The sequence below is a fragment of the Carassius auratus genome, unplaced genomic scaffold (genome assembly GCF_003368295.1).
Source record: "Carassius auratus strain Wakin unplaced genomic scaffold, ASM336829v1 scaf_tig00019275, whole genome shotgun sequence".
Classification (NCBI taxonomy): Eukaryota; Metazoa; Chordata; class Actinopteri; order Cypriniformes; family Cyprinidae; genus Carassius; species Carassius auratus.
This window is the reverse complement of record NW_020524943.1, coordinates 7,228-21,094: the sequence shown is the minus strand read 5'-3', so window position 1 is coordinate 21,094 and position 13,867 is coordinate 7,228. Positions and strand designations below refer to the sequence as shown.

The window sequence follows — 13,867 nt, the reverse complement described above, 5'->3', positions numbered from 1 at the left end:
ATACACTGATTTCACGGTTCGGTTCGGTTCGATACGTTTTAGATACAGCAAAATGTAAAAACATCTCAACTTTTCAGAATGCCGCAAGCGCACCGCGGGTCATGCGACAAGAACCAACCAATCAGCTTCATCCTTTCCCGTAACAACGTTGAGAGCTCAGCCAAGATGAAGGAACAGCTGATCATAGTTGTATATGGATTGCAATTTTGAAATAAATTCAGTAGCAGAGCTACTGCAAGCGATTTTTAGAGCTGCAAATCCATTTATCCTTCGCTGAAATTTCCGCGTCTCATGGAGAGAGCACGTCATTGTTGCTTAGCAGAGACAGACGCCTCAGGAGAAAGACGCGCTTAGCGTTTTCCATGCGTTTTTAGGCACGATATGTGAACGGCCCCTAAGGCGCTCGCTCACTCAGCACGCGCTGAAGGCTCGTTGCAAAATGTCTAATGCATTTAACAGACCAGAAATATAAGATCCTAAAATAACCAACAGGTCTGGTGTTTGGGTTGGATTCCCTGTAAGCTATAGTGTCTAAATGCTGCAGGGATAGTTTGCTGCGTGCATGTTTCTCCTTTTTTTCGTCTTTTCCCAGATAGTACTGACGCATATATCCCAGATATTCCCGCTGTTTTTTTTTTTGTTTTTTTTTTGTAATCCCGCTGGTGTACCCTGTCATGTTGCAGATGCGACATACCGTTGTTTATTTATCCACCACTCTCTTGCCATCACCATTATAGCTTAAAGGGAATCCAAAGTGCACCCAAACACCAGACCTGTTGGTTATTGGAGTATCTTCTCATTTCTAGTCTGTTAAACGCATTGGCTATTTTGCAACGAGCCTTCAGCGTGTACTGAGTGAGCGAGCGCCTGCTGAGTAGCCTAACATAAACATATAAGATGGTGTTTTTTTCTTCTTCGGGAGTGTCAGGGGCGTTGCCTGTTACGTTGTTTGGGTTATTGGGCTACCTTGTTGAACGCATATCATTATATTTCTTTCTCTCTCTTTTTTTTTTTTTTTCAAATATAATTAATTACTCCAACGAACCGTTCGGTATACATAATGCGTACCGCGTACCGTTCAATACGAATACGCGTATCGTTACACCCCTAATATATACATATATATATACTGGAGCACCAACTAGCGTTTGCATATCACCCATAGATATCACCGCTGCAGCACATCGAGCCTGAAGTAATATTTTATATATATATATATATATATATATATATATATATATATATATATATATATATATATATATATATATATATATATATATATATATATATATATATATATATATATATATATATATATATGTGTGTGTGTGTGGCCATCACCAGGTATTCTCTAGCGCGGATGGATAAGCATGATTTTGATCTGTAGATATAGCCAAGCTTTAAACTTAGAAACCAGATTGCTAACATGGGTTCTGAAACATAGTTTAAAATCAATGATTATACCCAAATATTTATAATTGTTAACTAATTCAATTTCATTACCTTCAAAAGTTGAGATGCTTGAAGAAGAAACTGGAAGTTGTCTTGAGTTTGTGAATACTATTATTTTTTACTGTACATTTAAGACCAGCTTAAGCGGTTTTAAACGGTTCAGAACAGTATTAAATGCAGACTGCAAAAGCTCAAGGGCTTGTGCAGTAGATGATGCAGTACAGTAAATAACAGTGTCATCAGCATAAAAGTGATACATAGCATTCGATAGATTTTCACAAAGTTTGTTTATATAAATTGAAAATAATATGGGCCCTAATACTGAGCCTTGAGGAACCCCCTTGGAAATAGGCAAAAATGAAGACACAGAACCAGCCATCCGAACACTTTGGGTTCTACCTGACAAATAATTTGCCATTTTTGGGTGAACAATGAAGGCTGAAATTCATCTGAAATCTTTAGAGCCCATTTAACCGCCGATTAAATGACAGAAACATAATAACTGTATAATAAAGTCTTGACTTTTTCATTTAGTGCATTCAGCTCAATGTGCTTCTAGGTCAAAATTATTAAAAAATGATGGAGTAAGTCACATACAGTATTTAGAAGATTGCATTGACACCTGCTTGCCACTTTGCTTCAGAGTTGAGAGCGAGGGTCTTTAGTAGTGTGCGGTCACGCACACTCGGTCAGGGCGAACAGACATAGATACCGCATGAAAGCTAATGCGCCAAAGCCTGGCCTGTCTACTGCACAGCGTATAAATCTACATTAAGATCCCTCTTGCACACACATGCACACGTCTGTTGCTGTCCGTGGAGATTGCAGCTGCAACCTGCTGACACATTGAGATGGAAATGATCTCAACAGCCTAGGAAAATAAAGTAAAAAATAAAATGAAATAAAAAATAAGCATACATTAACAACAGATACCACCGCATATGAAAAAGTATTGCTTTCCGCATCAAAGTGTTGCCCTAGTTGTGGTCCGATGAGTTTTACAAGTTCGTTCTATGTGCCACACCCGAGTGGGCATGTTACACTTGTGCATTTTTCAGACATTTGATTCAGGAAGACATTGGCCTTCCTGTGGATACTGAGGGTTAAGATAGTTCCTTCACATAGTTGACAGTACTTTTGTCACAGAGGATCTATAGTCGCATGCGATCAATAGTGTAACAGCAGAAAGAGGAATCCTATGGCATTCCCGTAGAGACAAAGGGAGAAATATGTGCCAAGGGTTTCAAAGATGTGCGTGTGTCTTTTTGTTATAGGTTTTGAAAGGGTCCTGCTACAAGTTTTGAATCAAAGATAAAACACATGATCTGATTTGCATAAAGTATAATTATAAAAGTCAGTAGAAAGACCATGGTTTTGCTGAAGAGGACATGTTTGTTTGTTATTGGGGATCTTTGGGCATAGTCATTAATGTAGACAAAGTTATTTTGTTTATTTTGAAGTGAAAAGTTGCATGTGACATGTTGTTGGGTTAGGGTTAGGCAAAACATCCAAGTTAAGGCTAGGGGAATCTAACGCTCATATATTCCCATATGACAGAACACAAAGCAGGTAGCCTTGATCTCATTCTCATCCGAAACCAGCTTTGGTAAGCATATTAATCTCTCTGTATCACTGGGATAGGAGAAATCCGTGCCCCCTGGTCCCTTAGAGACCTCCCCGGCCCCTGTCGGCAATGTAACTGCTCCCCAGTAGTGGCAATCTGCCTTTGATCTGTGCTAATCTAATTAACGGTTAAACAGCAACACCTGTGCTCTTCAACATAAGTGCTGCTGCCACTTCCCAGATGGGCTTTGATGGCCATGATGAAACACCTCCCTTCCCTCTTTCCTTCTTCCTCCTCCTCATTTTCTACCCATATCTCATCAGTAGGCCTGGGTGTAATAGGGACTATTTCCTCCCCATTACTGAACTGTAATTGACAGCGATTAGTCTGTGGTTGGACGATGTGCTTGATTAGATTAGCTAGGCTCTTTTTGTTCCGCTCTGTTTCTTCAAACCCCCGAAACCCCAACCTTGACCCACATTACCCCCACACACGTCAGAAGATTCTGCATCTCTCCTGCTTATCATGAGTTCATTAATTAGGTTGATGAGTTTCTGTAAATACATCCTGAGTTAGGTGTTAGATTTGTGTTATGAGTCGTTCGTGTAGTGCAAGGTGTCCTCAAAACTTCATCAGTGGAATAATCACATGCTTGATCACATGTCTACATCATCTCCCTATACCACTTCCAGACCTCTCTCTACTTTTCAGCCTGTAATAGTGGTAAATGCATTTTTTTTTTATCATGTGGTAAAATGTATTATTTCTCTGACTTTTCACCAAAGTCTCTGGGCCCTATTTTAACGATCTGAAACGCAAGTGTCAAAGCGCGAAGCGCAAGTAACTTTGTGGGCGGGTCTCGGCGCTGTTGCTATTTTCCCGGCGGGATAAATGGCTCTTGCGCCCGGCGCAAATCTAAAATGGGTTGGTCTGAAGCAGCTTCATTATTCATAGGTGTGGTTTGGGCGTAACGTGAAATAAACCAATCAGAGCGTCATCCAACATTCCCTTTAAAAGCAGGTGCGCAAGTTCCATTATGGATTGCTATTATTATGGCGTATTTACCAGGCGCACGCCAGGAGCGGTTCACAGCCGAGGAGACTGATGTTCTTGTAAGAGCAGTGAAAGACAGAGAAGTTGTGTTGTATGGGGATGGGAGAAACCCACCCAAAATATTGTCGGTTAAACAGGCGTGGGAGGAAATAGCCACAATTGTTTCATCGATTTTTTTTTTTCCTGGTTCTTGACGGACAAACAAATTTGTCAGATGTCCTTATATACATATATGTCTTGCCACTATCGGGCAAACAGGTCTGATCCTTAATTACTACAATTAGCCTGAATAATTTGTAAGCAAGATTTCACAATGCTTTCCGTCATCTCATGTGTTAATATTTTTTTAGTGTAACAATTTATGATTTGCAAAAATAACTGTTGCATCTGTGTAGATTACATGAGCAAAGTGTATGCGCCTTGTGCACGCTATACATTATGGTCAAGCATGCGCCCTTAAAATAGCAGAATGAACAACGCGCAACGCGCCACTGACTTTAGACTAGGTTTTTTCTGGTCAGTGGCGCAATTGTTTAATGGAACAGCAAAATAGCACCAGGGATTGTTTGTGCCGGAACACGCCTCCTTTTTTGCGCTGAACCGCCCAGGGAGCGCAAGTTCATTCACTAGTTTAGCGACGTGCTTCTGTGGAGGGAAAAGCGCGCTTTGCGCGGGTGCAAAATAGGAATGACACATGCGTCGGTGTACAAAGTCAATTGCGCTGGGTACAAGATAGGGCCCTCTGAGTCTTGCTGTGTAAGATGCACTGAAAATGTTTAGCTGCATCATATTCACAGAAGCATTACATTTTGACTGCTGTCAGAGCTGTGGCTTACTGGTTAGTTCAAGGGCTTATTGAGCCGAAGTGCTCATGTGGATGATGCAAGTTCAAATCAGTCAAGAATTATTCCTTTTCCTGTTTTCTCCTTTTCTCCCCTTGATTTCATATCCTACTCCTCCTCCTCTCTCTCCCTCTCTCTCCCTCTCTCTCTCTCTCTCTCTCTCTCTCTCTCACACACAACACACACACAAATATTTTTCAATGTATTTTTTTTTTCAATCAACATGGTTTTTATCGGTTAAAATGGCTGCTTGCAATACACTCTTATTTAAAATCTTGTTGTTGTTGTGAAAAAAAGAAAGTTGCTTGTAAAGAGAACTTGAAAAGTGATCCATGCCACCATCAGATTTTAAAACTACTGTAATGTCATGTGTCATAAACAAATGGCAAATTGAATGAGGTCAATGTACCAGCAACAAACTTTATGAAATATATGAAACCCTAATTCGGGTAAAAAAAATATATATATTTAATTTTTATTCATCACTGGGATCAGATCATATAGACGTGATGCTGAATAGGATATTCCAGAATCACACACTAATATTAAAGGAAGGTTGACCAATAAGCTCTGCATGCCAGAGTCCAGCACATTCTGAATCCATTTTAGAGTTTTTATCTAAAGCAAACAAATCTAAAACCTAATACAAGTTTTTAAATTACTCTTCTATCTTTTCAACTTGTTACTTGACATGAAACTAGCCAAGGTAGTTTAAGGGTGCTTTCACACTTGGTTCACTTGCCTGGTCCGAACCAGAGTTCGGTTGCTCCCCCCTCCCCTGCCCCCGCTGAACTGTGTTCATATTATAATATTTGAGTCCGAACCGTGGACTCGGGTACGGTTCGCGGGTGCGCTTCCGAGTACGGAAGACAGCGTTCACATCATCCAAACGAACTGAACTCTGACGTCAATCGAACCCGTGTGCGCACCAAAAGTGCTAGTGTGAAAACACCCTAAAACACCAACCAGATTGTGAAAAAGGGTTCTTTTGATATATTTGAGAATATATTTATTCACATAAATTATAATGATATCTAAAGCAGGATTAGTCATCACTGACTTTTATTGTATGGGAAAAAAACACACTTCTTTAGTGTTCCACACAAACAAAGATGGTCCTACAGCTTTGAATTTGCATGAGGGTGAGTAAATGATGACACAATTTCGTTTTTGTGTAACTTTTCCATAGCTTAGTTATTGCATGTGCTATGACATACTGTACTGTGCTGATGCAAATTCATGTCTGGCTGATATCATTGTGTCCTATTATTCCTGTTCTCTCTCTAATTATGTTTAAATAAAAGTCCCTAAAAGAGAGAGAGAGAGACATTAAAACTATAATAAAACCACAGTTTATATTTTAATGGTCACCATGTTTTTATCATCTGGTAAAATGACTGATTTCTATGCAAAACCCTTCAAAGTCTTCAATCCATGCTTTTTCATGCTTTTATCCACGTCTGTTATGGAAATACCTGTCCTGGTTCACATCAGCAACAGCAGTGTGTGTGATATTAGGTGATTGCATCCAGGCTCTTAAGTTGACATCATCCCCTCTGTGTCTCTCCGGATGCCAGGATGTTGACTCGAGAGAGCCACGGGGCAGAGCGTCTGTTTGAAATGTCAGAGGCAGGAAAGCGCCAGAGATCAATCTATGCCCCGTGTCACATGCGCACACAAAAAACACACTCTAAATCGAGACAAAAGGACAACAGATGAGGGGAAAAAATAAAATGAGGCTCCCTCCGGCCTCTTTCATGGAGAGCTCGCTTTTTGCGTGGACCCAGCACGCCATCAGTAGCCTTTCTATTTAAGGCTTTGTTTTTTGGGGAAGGCTTTGATCCTGGCTCCATAATCATTCAGCCACAGTTGGTTGTTTCACACACTCACCTCTTCAACAGAATTATCACGGGGCAGCACATAATACTTTCGCTGCATCAACAAGTATTTCCATACGCAAGACCATTCAATGACTTCTCTATTAATATTCAAGCACAGCCTCAGTCTAGAATAAATTGGGTTATGTCATTAGCGGGAAACGATATCTTGCTGCGTATTTGCCAAAGGGAGAGGAGTTTTAGGAGGCAACGGCATCCTTCTGCGAGGCCATGTGTGTGGCGAAATCTGAATAGCTTCCTAAATTGACATGCAATGCTCGGATGATCGTTAATCATAATTGGACACATATTTGCATATTGCAGTGTCAGTGGCTTCGTCACTGGAATTGTTCATGCATTAGTGTTCATTTTTTAGTGGCAATTAGTCTCCATCTCATGATTCATTTACAAAATACGGCTGGAATTTTGAGCTCCATTAGTGGACGTCCAATGAATCAAGCGACCAAGCGCAAAGAGATCCATCAGATACGACGGCTGTTTGCTGCTTTAAAGTCATCAGTGATTAGGGGGATGAGAGACATGCTGAAGAAGGCAACACATAGAGAGTTTTGCAGTAACTTCTAAAACACTATATGGTTGCACACGTAACTTTGTGAGGAAAATGGTAAAAAGATGACGCGGTGAAGCTGCCAGAGCTCATTCAGCAGTGTGCATTGAAGCGCAGTGTACAGTAAGCAAATTGGGGTGAACCTAGAAGTTAAATGAAATCTCTGCTGGATTTGTGAAGCTTCAAAACTACTTTTGTAGGAGAGAATAGGTTCATTAGGTGTATCATTTAACAAATTGGCAATTAGACTATTTTCTGTTTATATAATTTTGTCCTGTGATAGCCAAGCTGACTTTTCACCACTCATTCTTCACTCCAGTCTTAAGTGTGACATTATCTTTCAGTAAATGCTTATTATTACTATAAATCTATGTTGAAAAAAAGTTGTGCTGCTTACTATTTTTGTGGAAACCATCATCCTTTTTTATGGAATTCTTTTATGAATGGAAAATTCTAAAGAACTGTAATTATTTGAAGTCAGTAATTATTTGTAACTTTTTAAATATCTAGTAACACTTTATTTTAAGGACCTTTTCTTGCTATTTCTTATTAGCATGCATATTACTAGTGTATTGTCTGTTTATTAGTACTTATAAAGCACATAGTAATGCGTTGTTCTGCATGAGAACTTATTCTAAGGGATCTTATTCTAGATCCCTTAATCCGACCCCATACCTAATGTTAACAACTAATTTATTAACTATTAATAAGCAGCAAATTGGGAGTTTATTTAGGGAAAAGTCATAGTTAAAAGCTGTAAATCAAACAGAATTTAAGATTGTGTGTGTGTGTGTGTGTGTGTGTGTGTGTGTGTGTGTGTGTGTATTCATTCGTACTGACCCCAGACCGTTGAATGGTATATAATATGACTTTATAATAAAGATTGTATTACATTTCTGTAGTTGACTAGAAATAATTGTTTTATAGTTTTATAGCACATTTTCTCAAAACAAAAATTAAATACAAATGCAGAATGATTATTTTGCACTCTAAAAGTGATGCATTACTGTGAGGTGTCAAAATTAGATTCAGGAGTCCCAGAAGCAGCCTCTAGCTGTCTTAAGTATTGGCAGAATCATTTATCAAGTCTGGTGTGGCCCATAACCCTGTTGCCTCTTGAATTTAATTTTGCTCCATTGTATTCTGTTTACTGTTTTGTTTGTGTATGTATTTGCAGTCAGGAATTCACTACAAAGGCTCATCATCACTGCAGCTGACATTAAAATTTCTGGAGATATTCTCGAGTAACTCCACGCATCTTGGCTCCATTTCCATCTCACCACCTGACTGTCAGCCTTCCAACCCATCCATAGCCACTCACAAGACATCCTCATTTTATTTGCATCAGCACCCAGCCATCGTCACATTTAGACAACCATTAGTGAGCGCCGTGCACAAGTTGTTATCTGGGGAATTCCTGGGGAGCGAATTTGTGATAAGTTGATGGGTGTGCGATGTTCAGGCTGACTGGCATTGTGACTCCCCTCTGAGCTCAGTGGGATGCCGAGCCAAAGGCAATGTGCCATGATCCAGCAAGCTGCTCTGCCAGTCACCTGCTAATATCCATCTCACTTGGCCCAGACTGTAGTTCCGACATTTTTTCTGAGATGAACATGGAAATCATGTGCAAATGTGAATGATTTGGTTATGTCATCAGGATGATATAAACCTGCAAGTCAGAATTGAGAGAGTTTTATAACTCAATTGCAAGTTTATAAATCTTAACTCACGATTAATAAACTCACAATTCAGAAAAAATGTCAGAATTGGTTGATATAGACTCTCAATTGCAAGAAAAATTTCACCATTTGTATTTTTTTTTCCGTGGTGGAAACAAAAATCAGATTTGCAAGATCTCGCAATTTTTGCTCAGATCAATCTTGCAATTCTGAATTGTGAGTTTATATATTGCAATTCTGAGTTTATATGTCACAAATCTTTTTTTTTTTTGGTGAGATAGCAACTCACAACCTTATTTTATATATATATATATATATATATATATATATATATAAAATATAAAATATTCAGAAATTAGCTTTCATAAATATCTGACTCTTATCCTGAAAAAATTCTAAGGGTAAAAGTGGCTTTTATATTTCTATGCTCCTAAATGTAAAATTATATTTCACAGACATTAAAAATGTATATTAAAATTCCAATTTAAGACAACATAAAATTTTTAATGAGATCTAAAAATATCCTGAAATAGCTTTTACATGTAAAAGGCAAAATAATGAAGGGCCATGGTGTTAATATAGACTGGATGAGTTGATTTACTATTATTTTATACCATAATTTGTGCTGTACTGAAATCATTGAGCACAACAAAAGCAAAATGGACACTTAGCGTAAGAGAAAAGAGTGGTTAAAAATGTCAGTTTTCAAGATATGGATGACAGTGACCTAAAGAAAAGTAATAAGAAATATGGAAAAAAGGAAATTAGGATAACATTCCAGGGATTAAGTGGAAACACAAACCCATGTAACCAGCCAGATATTATTATTAAAAACTGCCTGTGAAATGTACAGGAGGCATAATCATATCTACAACTTACTCTAACTTAGTTAAAGCTATGTGAAACAACCCTTGTGAAAAATTAGAAAGCCAGCTGGAATAAAAGTGAAATACTCCAAGGAAGACGAAGACGTGGCCAGCAAAATGATTGAGAGATTCCCTACACAAGACAAACGGGTTAGAGCTTTATTCATCAGTTCAGCTGCTTCTTCTGTGGCTTTTGTATGTTCATTATGTTCTTGGGGGATGAAAGGTAGAGCTGTGGATAGGCTGAGAGGTTGGGAAAGGCAGACAGTTTCTTTCAAAGCTCTTGAGAGGACAAAAAGGGGCTACAGAAGCATAATTATGACATCACATCTATTGAAGCAGACGAGGCGGTATCTCGTTCAGTGGGTCAGAGCTCATTCCGTCTTGCTATGCATATATCTCCATCTTCTAAAGCCTATATTTCTTAAGTCCTTACACACTTTGGCCATGGAAAAAGCCTTGATCTATTACACAAGGTGCTTTTGATTGCATTTAGTCTGATTTACAATGACTGTTATTGGACGGCTGACATAAAACGGATCTATAGTAGACAGAAACTCAAAAGACATATGCATTGGATCCAGTTTGTGAAATGACTGACATAACTGGGGCACAATAACAATGATTATGCAATGTGAAGTTAATGTATTGTGTCTCGTTTCACATTCAAAGGCAGACCTGGGATGTTTCAACACTCTTCCAGATTGTTTTTCATGGGTTTTGTATTTTTATGACCTTCAAAAGCACATGAGGAGGTCACAGGTGCGTCGGCATGATATATTTGAGCGGGTGAACGCGAGAGATGGGAGACTCATTAAGATGTTGTCGCGCTACACGAGAGCTTCCTGCGAGCCTTTGACGGCACCGAGATTTAATCTGCGCTCACCTCCCTCTTATCCAGATGGGTTTCTCTTCTTTTTTTCATCTCACAGGTCTGTGAAGTACCATCTGTTTATCAGCAGTAAATAAGTTCTGAGTCATTCGTCAGTGACAGCCATCCCTGCCGATCTCAGTCACAGGAAGCACTGTGCTTCATGGAGGTTTTAAAAAACTAATTATTTCACCTTGATATGTCTGATGAGGTGTAAAGCTTGAACGTTAGTGGTATTAAACAATGCACATAAGTAACCTTCATGTGCATTTCTTAGCTTGTCTTATTTTACACAGTGTTGGAAGTGTTGAATTACATCAACAACATGGCGCGAAGTTTCATGCGTTTTCACATGTTGGAGCACTAAAATAGACACACTCACATGTAATGTCTAAATTTGGTTAGTTCAGATTTTTGGCAGCTTATGTATGAACATTGCTTTTAACTGAAAAATGCTGTTATGATCTACCATCTAATGTCATTCTAAAAGTATGGGGAATTTTTTTTTTTATTATTATTTTTATTTCCATTTTCATTTCAATTTTAGAGTTTTTTTTCTGGTATTTGTTTTTGTAATTATTTAGTATTTTATTTAATTTATTAATGAATATACAGGTTTTATGTATTATTATTTCATGTTGTTTTTGTTTACATAAAAAAAAGCTAACATAAGTAAATGTTAAAATATATGTTTTTTTAAAAGTTTAATATTTTATTTTATATTAGTTTATGTTTATATGGATATAATGATTTTAGTTTTGGTTCTATTTTTAGTTAACTATAACCCTGCTCTGAGAGGAGTTTTCCACTTTCATTGGATCATTTGGATTCTTTTAATGTCATGCCGTAGTTAAAATGGGGAAAAAATAAGTATATACCTCTTTTATTTCAATTTAAAAGATACCCCACTCCCAAAGCACATATTTTTACTAATCCTTTTTTCTCTTCGTATTCATTCATTTTCTTTTAAAAAATCTGCAATATATTGTAATTTTTTTTCTCCTTTATTAATTGCAGCTTTGTTGAAATGACATACTTCTGAGCCATCATTTGAATCCTGAGATAGCGAGCATAATTTATACAGAAAGGCAATGCACCATGGGTAAATGACTGCAGCACAGGCCTCCTGGGCTTTATGTGAAACAGATGGATGAGTTTTATTAAGCATGTGGTACTTAACACTGCACTGAGTGGGATTTCAATAAAGGAAATAAATGTTAGCATTAACAGCACCTCCCTGTGTAATGTGCCATCATGACTTTCCAGTAGGGTTGACTTATTTTAACAAATGCTTGTTGTCTTGGATTTATGATTATTGGGCTTTTGGTCTGGAGAAGGTTTTTTCCCATATGATGAGTAGGTGGTGTTTGAAGGATATGAAGCTTTTTCAACCACTCTGTACTTTCCTCTGTATCAGAAAAAACAGGCGATATAAAAAATATATAAAACTTTTGTGCCCATTCGATATATAAAATAAAAGTCGATATATAAAACGTTTGTGCCCATTTTTTTTTTCTTCTCCTGAAATATCTGTGAAATAACCTTTCTCTTAAAATTCAGTTTCAGGAATTCCCACTGTCTTTCTCGATCTCTAAAGAAAACTACTGCATATAATACTGTATAAGTAAACAAAATGCATTAGTGTCTTGCATATCTCTTTCACCAGACAACTTTCTTAAACTTTTCTTTTCACACACTGTAATTTATTTCATTTGGTGCAAATCAAACAATCAGTTGATCAATCTGTGGTTCAACTTACATTTAAAATATGTAAACATTAGAATTTGTCTTGTAAAGGATACTTGCATATTTATGACGTATTTTATGTATCCAGAATATGCACAATTAAATAATGTTTTGAATAATTACTGCTTGACTGGAAATGACACAATAGAAATATTCTGCTCACAACTGATATATACTTTGCTTGATAGTTTTTTTTTTTTTTTTACATTTATATTATATTTAAATTTTAAAAGGTCTGGATCTTGAACAAGTTTAAGTATCCAACTCTATAAAGTATTCAAGGTCGTTTTTTCACAAATAAAAAAGAAGTCTAGTTTTAATGTCTGTTACTGTAGGTGGGGGTGGGGGTGCTTTTTCTCCCCTTCTCTCTCTCTCTCACTCTTTCTTGCTTTTTCTCTCACATCTTGACATTCTGGTTAAACACATGGCCTTGAAGGAAAGGGAATGTGGGCATTAATTGACCTTTGAAAAGTGACTGCAACGTGACATTTATTTAGATTAGCACCTGTCAGGGAGCGTCAGTGCGCTCTCATGAAGCCTTTATCATTGTTTCAGAACCGTCCTCTGAAGAAGGCCTTACACAGGAAGAAATGTAAATAAACAAAAGGATAATTCGGTCTTATAGATCACAGGTCAATCATGAGCAATAATGTACTTTTTGTACCGATTGACTTGAGTGTTTGAATTGCCAGTGACGAACTGCCAGATGAGATGAACTCTTTTGAGTTGACACCATGACTTCAATAAAATGATTGGTTGATTAGATCTTAATTACTCCATTTTACCAGTTAATTTACAACGTAGGCACTCATTAACAGTATGTGGTGCTTTTCAGTGCATATTGACAGTGTCTAACCAGCAGTAAAGCAGTCGTGGAACAATTACTTGTTCTTCAATTAAGCCACTTAAGCTCTTATCACGACTGTACTCCCTCTGTCCTGAAGCTCTACTGTCTGTTCCCAACCGTGTTCTTATGTGTCCACAGACTCTTCCAACCACACAGTACGAGCTAGAGATTGTGGCAAAGGACATGGCAGGAAGTGAGGTGGGTCTGACAGGAACTGCAACAGCCACCATCACCATCACAGACCGGAACGACCACGCACCTGAATTTACACACTCACTGGTAGGAGGAACCTTTTTTCCCTCTTACTTTCTTTGTAATGTTATTTATTGACTATGTGTGATCTGCTCCATAAAAGCAGCTTAACACCTGCAGTCATTTACCATGAAAACAAACACTCAAACTTCTCAGTCCAGAAGGCCCTCACCAATCATTTCCAATTGTCAATCACTCAAATCACACGTCTACACACAGAAGCCCTCCCTGCTCGACCAGGGCCTCA

The 13,867-nt window shown here is 38.0% G+C and overlaps 1 protein-coding gene across 1 annotated transcript in view; it reads left to right on the top strand.

Moving 5' to 3' along the window:
* Positions 1 to 13,647, top strand: part of LOC113076195 (cadherin-13-like) — a gene marked incomplete at its 3' end in the record, with an annotated part of 145,090 nt that extends 131,443 nt beyond the window's left edge. The window contains exon 8 of the mRNA XM_026248858.1: positions 13,507 to 13,647. Within this exon, the coding sequence (XP_026104643.1) occupies positions 13,507 to 13,647 (141 nt within the window). The remainder of the gene's footprint in view (positions 1 to 13,506) is intronic.
* Positions 13,648 to 13,867: the final 220 nt, after the last annotated feature.